The sequence below is a fragment of the Stegostoma tigrinum genome, chromosome 9 (assembly GCF_030684315.1).
Source record: "Stegostoma tigrinum isolate sSteTig4 chromosome 9, sSteTig4.hap1, whole genome shotgun sequence".
In the NCBI taxonomy this organism is placed as follows: Eukaryota; Metazoa; Chordata; class Chondrichthyes; order Orectolobiformes; family Stegostomatidae; genus Stegostoma; species Stegostoma tigrinum.
The window spans coordinates 96755853-96769567 of record NC_081362.1 but is presented as its reverse complement, the minus strand read 5'-3'; the positions used below and the strand labels follow the sequence as shown (position 1 = coordinate 96769567).

At 49.0% G+C, this 13715-nt stretch overlaps 1 protein-coding gene across 2 annotated transcripts in view; it reads left to right on the top strand.

The window, feature by feature from the left end:
• The window catches only part of LOC125455060 (uncharacterized), a 28603-nt gene extending 24316 nt beyond the window's left edge, over positions 1 to 4287 (top strand). The window contains exons 5-6 of one of the 2 annotated variants that reach the window (XM_048536583.2): positions 1429 to 1907; positions 2996 to 4287. In XM_048536583.2, the coding sequence (XP_048392540.1) occupies positions 1429 to 1907; positions 2996 to 3106 (590 nt within the window). In that variant the 3' untranslated portion in view covers positions 3107 to 4287. Of the gene's footprint in view, positions 1 to 1428; positions 1929 to 2995 lie in introns of both variants that reach the window. The other variant, XM_059648838.1, reaches the window with a different exon arrangement.
• The last annotated feature ends 9428 nt before the right edge of the window (positions 4288 to 13715 follow it).

Below are 13715 nucleotides of genomic sequence, written 5' to 3'. Positions count from 1 at the left end.
GAGAAAGTTTTTCCTCAAAGGTGAGAGTTTGTGAAACTCTCACACACAGAGTGCATGTGTCGGGGTCATTAAATATCTTTAACATGAGTTCTCAGGGGGCAATGAGAATGTGGATTTGATGCTATAATTTGATCAGCCATGATTGTGCTGAATGGAAGAGCAGATTGAGGGGCTGAATGGCCTACTCCTGTTCCTGTGTTTTTCTTGAATAGCAGTGCACATATGAGGGGCTGAATGGCCTACTCCTGTTCCTATGATTTTCTTGAATAGCAGTGCAGATATGACGGGCCGAATGGTCTACTCTGGCTTCTGGTTTGCATTTTCAGTTGTCTGTATGTGTCTGTTTAGGGGTTTGTGTGTGTGTGTGTGTGTGTGTGTTTGCATTTGAGTGTCTGACTGGGGCTCGTGTCTGTGTGTGTTTGTGTCTATTTGTGCCTGTGTAAGTATTTTTGTGTGTGTGTCTGTGTTTGTGTGTGTGTGTCTTGCACAGTGGAAACGGATGCATGTTTCTTACCCAGTGTTCCTGCAGTGAGGCACGTTTCTACCCACTGTTTGCCAGGAAAGGTTTTCACTGCCTTGAAACTGACGTGTTAATGAGCATAAAGAGTTAGATTTCATGTGACTGTGGTTAGCAGAAATTGCATCAGAGACTGAATCATTGACCAATTGCATTTCAAAATTTACAGATACTCAACAAAAACTTGGCCAACAGCAGATCAAGAACTGGCAGTCCTTCGTGCCCTCTGGCCAAAAGGAAAAATAGTTTCAAATATTATTTCTGTGATGAATGGTGGGAGTTCTAGCCAGTGCCTTGAACCAATATCACTAAAAGCAGATCTTCTGGTCATTTATCCCATTGCTAATTGTGTGAGCTTGCTGTATGAAAATTGGTTGCTCTGTTTCCTACTTTCCAGCTGGAATTATGCTGTAAAATTACTTATTAGGGAAGACAATAGCCTAATGGTATTATTGCTGGAGTATTAATTCAGAAACTCAGGTCATGTTGTTGGAACCTGGGTTCAAGTCCTGCCATGGTAGATGGTGGAATTTGAATTCAGTAATAAATCTGGAATTAAGAGTCTCAGGAAACTATTGTCAGAAAAATCCACCTGGCTCACTAACGTCCATTTGGAAACTGCCATCCTCACTTGGTATGCTCTACGTGTGATTCCAGATCCACAGCAATGGGCTTGACTTTTAGCTGGGCAATAAATACTGTCCTAGCCAGTTATGAGCACATCTCACAAATGAATTAAAAATAGAGATTTCTGGAGAAACTCAGCCAGTCTTGTAGCATCTGTGGAGAGAGAAACTGAGTTTGTGTTTCAAGTCCAGCGACCGTTCTTCGGATCCCTAGTGTGGCTGTCTGCTGGCTGTGCCAGAGCGTTCACATCTAAAGAGTTCCCTTTCTCTTTCAAACCCTCACAGGTCGCCCTGGATCGCGTAAAGTAAGCTGGCAAAATGATGTGGAAATGCCTGGCACACAAGATGATAACGAGTCTCCGTGTCAACACAGTAGAGCACTGCCTGAGCTTCCCACTGCCTTGGCCAGTAACATGAATCCTAATGGTAAAGGTGACCCTGTCTACCAGACAGCAAGGGAGCTGTCTGCTGCAGAGTGCCCAGAGCTTGCAGAAGACTCCATCGAACCTTCATACGCAGCTAGTGAGCAGTTTAGCCTCGAAGCACAGAGGACAGAGTTTGTCATTGAGGATGACATTGCCAAAGAGGATGGGGAAGGACAATGGGAGAGAGTGGCACCTGTATATGCACGGGTCAGCAAAAAGCCAAAGAACACACCATTGCTGCCACTTCCCAGCCCTTCATTAGCCCGTGGGAATGTGGAATGTGACGAGGAACCACCGCCACTACCTGAGAAACATTTTGACGATGATGATGATTTTGGGGTCAGTGTGGTCTCTGAGCAGGTCAGATGTGGACCAGAAAAGGTCTGCAGCTCTCCCTCACTAACTCACATGCTCACACGTTCCTGTGGCTTTTGTCTCTCTGCTTCCTGTTCTTCAACCCTCCTCATCGCCTCACGTCTTTATTCTGACACCTCACTTCACCCTGCACTCGCTCTTCCTGCTAACCACTCAGTCACATTCCATTCCATGTAGCTGCACTCAAATACACACTGTGAAAAGAACACTGTCCCTGTCCTGGGAGTGCTTCATGGGACAGTGTAGAGGGAGCTTTACTCTGTATCTAACTCCATGCTGTCCTTGTCCTGGGAGTGTTTGATGGGGATGGTATAGAGAGTGATTTACTCTCTATCTAACCCTGTGCTGTCCCTGTCTGGGGAGTTTTTGATGTGGGACAGAGTGGAGTGAGCTTCGCTCTGTGTCTTACCCTGTGCTGTCCCTGTCCTGGAAGTGTATGATGGCAGACAATGTAGAGGAGGCTTTACTCTGTCTAATCCCATACTGTCTCTGTCCAAGTAGTCTTTAATAGAATCAGTGTTGAGGAACATTCACTTTCATTTTACAAGGGTAGAGAGAGTATTACTTTCATTTCAAAAGAATGTAGGGACATTTTCTTCTAATTTAGAAGAGTACAGGGAGCTTTACATTCATTTTAAGAGTGTAGAAAGAACTTTACTGTCAATGTGAAAGGTAGAAATTGTCTGGTAGACCCACTGCAGTGGTAGAACTTGGAGACAATGTCACAGCACAGAGGCCAGCCTCTTCAGGATTAGGATCGGGAATCGTTCTTCACACAAAGAGCAAATATTGTTTGGAACTGACTTTGACAAAAGGCAATTGCTGGCAGATCAGTTATTATTTTGAAGTTTTAGATTGATAGGTTTTTGCTAAGCTTACGGGTTTGTGCGTGCGATGAAAAGCTGGGTGCCTGAAGTTGGGTCACAGATCACCCATGATTCTGTTGAATATGGAACAGCATTAAGGGGCTGCGTGATACTGGAGTCTGAATGAAGACTCAGTGACGTTTTAACAGTGAGCACTGATCTACATTGTCATTCTTCATTTTTCAGACATTGCTGGAGAGAGCACTTCAGGAAGACCCCAGGGCAGCTATGCTTCCTGCTGAGTCCTGTGTCACTGATGGGGACGTGGCCACAAAGAATGGTCTGACTGTGGGTTAGCAGCACCAATATCTCTGAGACACTACTCTGCTTCTAACTGGATGGGATTTACCTAAACAAACTAAACCAAAATGAATATTCCCAAAAGGAATGCAGGGAAACCATTAAAAACAAAAACTCAGCAGGTCTGACAGCATCTGTGAAGAGAGAAACAGAGCTAACTTTTTGAGTCCAGTGACTTTTCTTCACAACGATGTGGGATAGAGGGGCCTTGTGTCTCCTGCTCCCTATACACTACACAATGAACACAGTGTGGAAGTTCAGAGACACTGTAGCTCGGGCTCTATGTGGGAAAAGTACTGAAGGAGTGATATTAAAATTTCATTTCTTGCATTTGAACAGGAGGGCTAGAGCTCTGATAGCCTCTTAGTGCGGGTACTGGAAGTGAGGTGCCACCATTTTAATAACAGAATTTTCTGCGTAGTTTTCTCTGTGACATTTTAGATTTCTTGAATATTATAACACCAAGAGTGCCCACTTGTTGATTCAATTTCTTTGATGAATATTAGTTGAATTTATTCTCGGAATGGGGGCATTACTCACATGTATTTCACTTACATCATTTCGCCAGGTAGTGATGCTGTACAAGAATGTCCTGTTTGGTGGTTTCAGAAGGTAGGTAAGAGTTACACAGCAGTTCCTGCTGGGGAAGGGCAGCAGCTTGATTTTGGAGGCAGTCCGCAGAAGGTTCATTGGGAAGGATGTCTTATGGGCAAAGATTAAACAGGCTGAAAATTGCTCATTGGAGTTTAGAAGAATGAGAGATGATCTCATTGAACGATATAGAGTTCTTAAGGGGTTTGACAGGGTAAATGCTGAGAGGATGTTTCCCTCATGGGAGTCTAGGACCAGATGGCATTGTGTCATAATAAAGGGGCACCTATTTAAGACTAAGATGAGGAGGAGTTTCTTCTCTCAGAGGGTTGTGAGTCTTTGGAACTCCTTGCCACAGAGAGCTATGGGGCAGAGTGTCATACAACATGGAAACAGACCCTTTGGTCCAATTCTTCCGTGCCGACCAAGTTTCCCAAACTAAACTGGTCCCACTGGCTTGTATTTGGCCCAAATCCCTTTAAACTGTTCCTATTTAATGTGTTTTAAATGCAGTAACTGTACATGCACCCACCATTTTCTTCTGGAAGTTTGTTCCACTCATAAACTACCCCGATTCCAAAATAACTTCCCTGATCTTGATTCTAAGCCTCAGCCAATAAAGACAAGCATCTCATGTACCTTCTTATCCACCTTGCCTTCCTGTACCTATACCTTCAGTGATCTGTGGACATGCAAGATGCTGTCTTGTCCCTTTAAGGGGGTAAGCTCAAAATCTGTGTTTGATTCCAGCTTTGGATAGGTGTGGAATTTGCACATTCTCCTTGTGCCTGTGTGGGTTTCCTATCAATGTGTTAGAGTCTCCCTGTTACAAATTATTTTCACATTCAGCTTTTCCTGCAAAGAGTTTATTTTGCTATATTGCTCCCAGAGTCACATGAGGAGGTATTTAACACAATGTAAGTGAGGGATTTAAGAGGGTGTTGGATGGCTACTGAGGTAGAAATAGTGTGCAAGGATGTGGGGTAAAGTCTGGACATTGTCACGAGGTTGTTCCATTTAACGACCCCAGTGCAGGTATGATGGGCCAAATGGCCTCCTTCTGCTCCATACTAATTCAGTGAACGTTCAGAAAGGGATCAATCAGAGCACGCCAGGAAAGTATGAGAATTTGAATTAGACTCTTAAACCTGGAAATAACAAATGGTCTCAGTAAAAACACTCATGAGACAATCAGAATGTGGGTAAAACTTAAATAGTCCACGAGCAACTTTTAATAAAAGAAAAACAGTAACGTTTGGCCCCTCGAGCCTGCTCCACCATTCAATAGGATCACGGCTGATCGGATATTCCTCATGTCCTCTTTCCTGCATTTTCCCGTGATTCCCCAACAGATCAAGAAGCTATCTCAGCCTTAAATATGCAAATTCCAAACAGCCACCAAAGCTGGAATCCCTGGCACTGTCAGGCAGCAGTGCTAACCACTGAGTCACTGCTCCTGACATCTGGATTGTGAGCTTACCTCCTTACAGAGACAAGACAGCACCTTCCACCACCTATCCCATGATAACAAAGTGTGGGGCTGGATGAACACAGCAGGCTAAGCAGCATCTAAGGAGCACAAAAGCTGACATTTCGGGCCGAGACCCTTCATCAGAAAAGGGGGATGGGGAGAGGATTCTGCAATAAATAGGGAGAGAGTGGGAGGCGGGCTGAAGATGGATAGAGGAGAAGATAGGTGGAGAGGAGAATATGGGTGGGGAGGTAGGGAGGAGATAGGTCAGTCTGGGGAGGATGGACAGGACAAGGGGGCGGGATGAGGTCAGTAGGGAGGAAATGGAGGTGTGGCTTGAGGTGGGAGGAAGAACAGGTTAGGCAGGCGGAGACGAGCTGGGCTGGTTTTGGAATGCAGTGGGGGGAGGGGAGATTTTGAAGCTGGTGAAATCCACATTGATACCATTGGGCTGCAGGGTTCCCAAGCGGAATATGAGTTGCTGTTCCTGCAACCTTCGGGTGGCATCATTGTGGCACTGCAGGAGGCCCAGGATAGACATGTCATCTAAGGAATGGGAGGGGGAGTTGAAATGGTTCGCGACTGGGAAGTGCAGTTGTTTAGTGTGGACCGAGCATGGGTGTTCTGCAAAGCGGTCCCCAAGCCTCTGCTTGGTTTCCCCAATGTAGAGGAAGCCACAACGGGTACAGTGGATACAGTATACCACATTGGTGGATGTGCAGGTGAACATCTGCTTGATGTGCAAAGTCATCTTGGGGTTTGGGATGGGGGTGAGGGAGGAGGTGTGGGGGGCAAGTGTAGCACTTCCTGCGGTTCCAGGGGAAGGTGCCGGGTGTGGTGGGGTTGGAGGGGAGTGTGGAGCGGACAAGGCAATCGCGGAGAGAGTGGTCTCTCCAGAAGGCAGACAAGGATGGGGTTTGAAAAATGTCTTTGGTGGTGGGTTGGGATTGTAGATGGCGGAAGTGTCGGAGGATGATGCGTTGGATCCAGAGGTTGGTGGGGTGGTATGTGAGGACGAGGGGGATCCTCTGGGGGCAGTCGTGGCGGGATGTGAGTGATGTGTTGCGGGAAATGCGGGAGACACGGTTGAGGGTGTTCTCAACCACTGTGGGGGGGGGGGAGGAGTTGCGATCCTTGGAGAACGAGGACATCTGGGATGTGCGGGAGTGGAATGCCTCATCCTGGGAGCAGATGCGGCGGAGGTGAAGGAATTGGGAATAGGGGATGGAATTTTTGCAGGAAGGTGGGTGTGAAGAGGAACCACTTCCACCTAGAAGGAAATATATTGCTATTCCTTCGGTGTCACTGGGTTGAAACCCTGGAATTCCCTCCCTAAGGACCTTGTCGGTCTACTGACAGAACACGAACTGCAGTGGTTTAAGAGGCAGCTTCTTCTCAAGGGCTAATAGGAATGGACAATAAATGCCTACAATAAATAGCCAAGCCAGCAATGTTCACATCACTGAATAATTTTTAAAAAATCTTGTTTTTCAGTCATATAAGGTATAGCTGAGACCACATCTCGGATACTGTGTGCAGTTTTGGTCTTTTTCGAGGAAGGGCGTTGGAGATGGTTCAGAGGAGGTTTATTGGATTTGTACCTGGAATAAGTGTGTTATCTAATGAGGAGGGTTTGGACAGACTGGGGCTGTTTCCCCTGGATTTTAGTGAGGAATGACCTGATTGAAGTGTATGAGATCCTGAATAATCGTGTCAAGGTTTACTGTGGATAGAATGTTTCCTCTTGTTGGTCAGTGCAGAACTAAAGGGCACCAATGCAAAATTGTGATCTGTCTGTCAGGACAGCAGGGAGGAGAATGTTTTTCTGTCAGAGGGCTGTGTGACTCTCTGCTTCAGAACAGTGGAGAAGGAGTTGACATTGAAGATTTTTAAGGTGGAGGAAGATAGGTTCTTGTTAGGCAGAGAATCAAGGGTCATTGGGGGCGATGGGAATGTGGAATTCCAGACACAAACAGATCAGCCATGATCTTATTGAACAGAGAAGCAGGGGCTGAATGGCTTACTTGTGTCTTATTTCATCTGCTTGTACAATTAGCTGATCCTTGCTCCATTACTGAGCTTCACACAGAAAGGGTCAATCAACAGGATTTGCAATGATTACTCAGCATTCCTCGGTCTTTGAAACAGCGTCTGAAGTTTGACTTGTTCGCTTATTGTCAGCAGAAATAATGATCTGTCGTGGCAGGTCCCCTCCCTTTTCTACATGTTATAACAGAACCATTGCTGTGTCGACTGTTCTGTTCGGTGGTGTCAATCTGGATAGTTAGCCTATTCCTGATACAATCACACACTGTTGTTCCAGGTGATGTGACAAGTTTTCCTTTGGGAATATCTTATTTCAGACATGAAATGTATTACACTGATTCACCCTCAACTTCTGGAACCAACCTCCTATGCAAATCGCTTACATGTATTCACCTGATTGATGGCAAAATCACACTATGCAAACGAGGATTTTTTAAAAATTCTTTCACAGGATGTGGCACCTCTGGCAGGTCTCTACTTGTCCTTGAGGAGGTGGTGACCTTCCTTCTTGTATCACAGCAGTCCACCTACTGTGGTTTGACACACAATGCCATTAGGGAGGGAATTCTGGAATTTTGACCCAGCAACACTGAAGAAACAGTGATACATTTACATAGAACAGAGAACATTACAGCACAGTACAGGCCCTGCAGCCCTCGATGTTGTGCCAACCTGTCATACTGATCTCAAGCCCATCTAACCTATACTATTCCATATACGTTCATATGCTTATCCAATGACAACTTAAATGTACCTAAAGTTGGCGAATCCACTACCGTTGCAGGCAAAGCGTTCCATTTCCTTACTACTCTCTGAGTAAAGAAACTACCAGGTAAAGAAATTTCCAAGTAAGGGTGGGGAATAGCTTAGAGGGCAACTTGCAGGAGTATCTGATGCCCTTTTCATTCCAGATGAAAGTGGTCTTGGGTTTGGATAGTGCTGTCTGAGGACCATTGAAGTTCTGCAGTTTATCTTATCGACAGTACACACTGCTGTTACTGAGCATCAGTGGTGGAGGGAGTGGATGCTTGTGGATGTGGGGCCGATCAAGCGGCTGCTTTGTCCTGGATGGTTTTGAGCTTCTTGAGTGTTGTTGGAGTGGCATCCATCCAGGCAAGTGGGGAGTATTCCATCACACTCCTGACTTGCAGATGATGGAAAAGTCTGTCAAATATAACCTTAATGAGATAGGGTTGACCATAAATGCAGAAACCAATGATCTGTATTGAGCTCATAGACTGGAAATGCACTCTGACTGTGCACAACAGGAAATTCTGTGTGTCCAGCTATGATTTTATGAATGCTAATTTGAATTGCTCAAAAACCATCCCATGGAAATGCTGGACTGGAGACTGTCTGCTCAATCCACAGTCTGTGAATCTCTTCTGGTAGAAACATAGAAGACAGGAGCAGGAGGAGACCAATCAGCCCTTTGTGCCTGTTCTGCCATTCATCACAATCATGGCTGATCGTCCAACTCAATAGCCTAATCCTGCTTTCACTGCATAACCTTTGATCCCATTCATCCTGAGTGCTATATCTAGCCGTCTCAAGGGTCTCGGCCTGAAACATCAGCTTTTGTGCTCCTGAGATGCTGCTTGGCCTGCTGTGTTCATCCAGCTCCACACTTTGTTATCTCAGATTCTCCAGCATCTGCAGTTCCCATTATCTCTTGAATACATTCAATGTTTTGGCATCAACTACTTCCTGGGTAATGAATTCCACTGGTTCACCACTCTCTGGGTGAAGAAATGTCTACTCATCTCCATCCTAAATGGTCTACCCCAACTCCTCATATTGTGAGCCCTAGTTTTGGATGCACACATCATTAGGAAAATTCTCCCTGCATCTAGCCTTTCCAGCTCTGTTAGCGTTTTATAAGTCTCTATGAGATTCCCCCACATTTGTCTAAACTCCAGTGAAAACAATCCCAACCTAGTCAATCTCTCCTCATAAGTCAGTCCCACCATCCCCGGAATCGGCCTGGTAAACCTTTGCTGCACTCTCTCAAGAGCAAGACCATCCTTCCTCAGCAAAGGAGACCAAAGCTGTACAATCTTACGCCCCACCCTCAATCCAAATCAGTTTTGAGTTCAGTGCAGGAAGGTGCATTTTAAGTTCAGGAAAGATGTCCCCTCAGATCAGTGTGCCCCACGCTCTTCCAGTGATCCCTCTCAACAGGAGGCACCTTGTGGATAAAGGCTCTGTCTTGTGTTTGCTGTGGCTTGGATCACAGGGCAGGCGACGAGATGTGAGTGATCTTTGTGAGGTGAGTTGGTCAGTCAGCCTTTGTTTCTCCAGAGTTCACCACAGAAGTCAGTGACTGGCCACATTGACTACAAGCTGAGTAAAGGCTCAGGCTGAATAGCCAATAACCTCCTCACATTACAAGGACTAACAGACACTCAAAGATTGGAATTTCCTCAGGGGGTTGTGGGTTTATTTGTTACAACCAGATCTAACAGCAGGCCCCAGTGAGTGAGGAGCAATCAATGCCCCTCTGCTATGCTCCACTCCCACACAAACTCCGCTAACGTCCCCAGAACATTTATCCTCCTGTCGGATGATATTCAGAATAGTCAGCTCCTCTTAAAGTCAGCAAGAGTGGGATTTCTAATCCCACTGCAGAACGTCAGCTCAACAACCAGTCAGACAGAAACAGAAAATGCTGGAGAAACTCAGCAGGACTGGCAGCATCTGTGAAGAGAGAAACACAGTTAAAGTTTTGCACTGAATTACCCATTTTTAGCTAATCCTTTTTTAGTTTCAGTTTTCCAGCAGCTTTGTATTTTTGTTTTTTATTTACAACTAGATGAACAATTCATTGCTGCAATGTGGGATTGGATGGTCAATGCTGAGGGAATACCTCATTGTTAAAGGGTCAGTGCTGTGGCAGTGCCGCACTGGCGGAGGGTCAGTGCTGAGGGAGGGGGCACTGTCGGAGGGTCAGTGCTGAGGGAACACCGCACTGTCGGAGGGTCAGTGCTGAGGGAGGGGGCACTGTTGGAGAGTCAGTGCTGAGGGAGGGGGCACTGTTGGAGGGTCAGTGCTGAGGGAGCGCCGCACTGGCGGAGGGGGCACTGTTGGAGGGTCAGTGCTGAGGGAGTGCCGCACTGTTGGACAGTCAGTGCTGAGGGAGGGGGCACTGTCAGAGGGTCACTGCTGAGGGAGCGCCGCACTGTCGGAGGGTCAGTGCCGAGGGAGCGGGGCACTGTCAGAGGGTCACTGCTGAGGGAGCGCCGCACTGTCGGAGGGTCAGTGCCGAGGGAGCGGGGCACTGTCGGAGGGTCAGTGCTGCGGGAGGGGGCACTGTTGGAGGGTCAGGGCTGAGGGTCTGGACACTGTTGGAGGGTCAGTGCTGAGGGAGGGGGCACTGTCGGAGGGTCAGTGTGGAGGAAGTGGGCACTGTCGGAGGGTCAGTGCTGAGGGAGCGCCGCACTGTCGGAGGGTCAGTGCTGAGGGAGTGTGACATTGTTGGAGAGTCAGTGCTGAGGGAGCAGGCACTGTCGGAGGGTCAGTGCTGAGGGAATGAGCACTGTCGGAGGGTCAGTGCTGAGGGAGCGCCGCACTGCCGGAGGGTCAGTACTGAGTGAGCGCAGATCTGTCAGAGCGTCAGTGCTGAGGGAGCGCCGCACTGCCGGAGGGTCAGTGTTGAGGGAGTGGGCACTGTCGGAGGGTCAGTGCTGAGGGAGTGGGCACTGCCGGAGGGTCAGTGCTGAGGGAGTGGGCACTGTCGGAGGGTCAGTGCTGAGGGAGCGCCGCACTGTCGGAGGGTCAGTGCTGAGGGAGTGGGCACTGTCGGAGGGTCAGTGCTGAGGGAGCGCCGCACTGTCGGAGGGTCAGTGCTGAGGGAGTGGGCACTGTCGGAGGGTCAGTGCTGAGGGAGTGGGCACTGTCGGAGGGTCAGCACTGAGGGAGCGGGCACTGTCGGAGGGTCAGTGCTGAGGGAGTGGGCACTGTCGGAGGGTCAGTGCTGAGGGAGTGGGCACTGTCGGAGGGTCAGCACTGAGGGAGCGGGCACTGTCGGAGGGTCAGTGCTGAGGGAGTGGGCACTGTCGGAGGGTCAGTGCTGAGGGAGTGGGCACTGTCGGAGGGTCAGTGCTGAGGGAGTGGGCACTGTCGGAGGGTCAGTGCTGAGGGAGCGGGCACTGTCAGAGGGTCAGTACTGAGGGAGTGGGCACTGTCAGAGGGTCAGTGCTGAGGGAGTGTGACACTGTCAGAGGGTCAGTACTGAGGCAGCGGGCACTGTCGGAGGGTCAGTACTGAGGGAGCGGGCACTGTCAGAGGGTCAGTACTGAGGGAGTGGGCACTGTCAGAGGGTCAGTGCTGAGGGAGTGTGACACTGTCAGTGGGTCAGTACTGAGGGAGCGGGCACTGTCAGAGGGTCAGTACTGAGGGAGCGCCGCACTGTCGGAGGGTCAGCGCTGAGGGAGTGGGCACTGTCGGAGGGTCAGTGCTGAGGGAGTGGGCACTGTTGGAGTGTCAGTGCTGAGGGAGTGTGACACTGTCAGAGGGTCAGTACTGAGGCAGCGGGCACTGTCGGAGGGTCAGTACTGAGGGAGCGGGCACTGTCAGAGGGTCAGTACTGAGGGAGTGGGCACTGTCAGAGGGTCAGTGCTGAGGGAGTGTGACACTGTCAGAGGGTCAGTACTGAGGGAGCGGGCACTGTCAGAGGGTCAGTACTGAGGGAGCGCCGCACTGTCGGAGGGTCAGCGCTGAGGGAGTGGGCACTGTCGGAGGGTCAGTGCTGAGGGAGTGGGCACTGTCAGAGCGTCAGTGCTGAGGGAGCGCCGCACTGCCGGAGGGTCAGTGTTGAGGGAGTGGGCACTGTTGGAGTGTCAGTGCTGAGGGAGTGCTTCGCTGGGTAGTATGCTCTGATCTCTGGAATCCATTCCCTCACCCTTTCCCCTCAGCTCTTTGCCGTCTCCCTCTAATCGCTGCTCATTATTGCCGACCCCATCCCGACCCAGGGTCTCCTTACCTGCGCTGAGCTGGTTTCTGTGTAGCCCTGCTGCCAGTGATTGACTCTGTGGAAGCTGGTGGAGAATTGGGGTGGAATTAATTGTTCAAACGCAGCGGAGTGGCTGCTTTGAGATTGTAAACTCGTGTGTGTATGTGTGAGAGAGAGTTAGCCAAGGGGCTGCAGCCGGGATCCTGCTGTGCTGTGCAATCTGGGAGGGGCTGGGATGTGAGACTTGGCACGTACACTGTACCAGGGAGGAGCCGGCAGCAGGAACATGGAATCACTGAACACACACGATCCGCACGGATCTGGGGCTCGGTGCTGCTGCTGTTGGGGGCACTGGGAACAAAGTCCCACCTCCCGGGGAACACACTCCAACCCCCGGGGAACTTCCTCACACATCCCCCCCAACAGAGGACCGTGGTGGGGGGATAAAAGGTGCAAAGGTGAATTATCCGGACCTGGGGTCACAGACACACACAAACACCCCCTTCCCCCCACCCCCGCTGGAGGTTTCTGCCCCAGACCCTGTGGTTCTGCTGATCCCCTGTCAGATTGTGTGTTTGGTCAAGCAGGGACTCATTCCAGACACTAACTCTGACCTCCACTCCCCTCCGGCTCCCACTCCCTGGGGGTGTGGAATGGATTCGGGATTCTGCCCAATTTCTCATTTAAACCCATCCCCAGCGCCCCCACTCACAGACCAAATCCCTCTTTCAGTCTCTCGCATTGTACACCACCCTCTGTTCCCTGTCCCAGTCTCTCTTCTCAATCCTCTCCATCTCCCTATTTCCTATTCCCAATCCCTCTGCTCCTAATCCCAGTTCATTCACAGCTCTAGCCGCGTGTTATGTGCTGTTTACAACCAGGAGTACAAACAACGCACAAAACCCGGCCCGGATAAACCACACAGCTCGGAACGGTGTCCAAACTCCTTCTGTCATGCTGCAGCTTCTGGTTTAAAATTACCATTTAACTATGGGCCAATTAGCCTCACATGTACTGTTGGAAAAGTATTGGAATCAATTATCAAAGACGTAATAGCACAACATTTGGAAAATCTTAACCTAATCGAGCAGTGTCAGTGTGGCTTCACAAAAGGATCGTCATGTCCAGCATGGATGAAGGGTCTAGGCCCGAAACGTCAGCTTTCATGCTCCTGAGATGCTGCTTGGCCTGCTGTGTTCATCCACATTTTATTATCATGTCCAGCTAATTCATTACAGTTTTTTGAGGAAGTCTCAACAAGAGTGGATCGAGGGGAACCAGCGAATGTGTTATGTTTGCATTCCAGGAGGCATTAGATGAGGAGCCTCACAAAATGTTGTCATAAATGCCCACAATGTTGGAGGGAATATATCGATGCAGCTATAGAATTGGCTCATGGGCAGGAAACAGTCAGTTGGGATAAGGGGTCTTTTTGAAGTTGGTGACCTATGACCCATGGGGTTCGACAGGGATCAGTGCTGGGACCCAATTGTTTACAATACAAATTAATGACTGGGAGGAAGGAAGTGAATGCACTGCAGAAATAC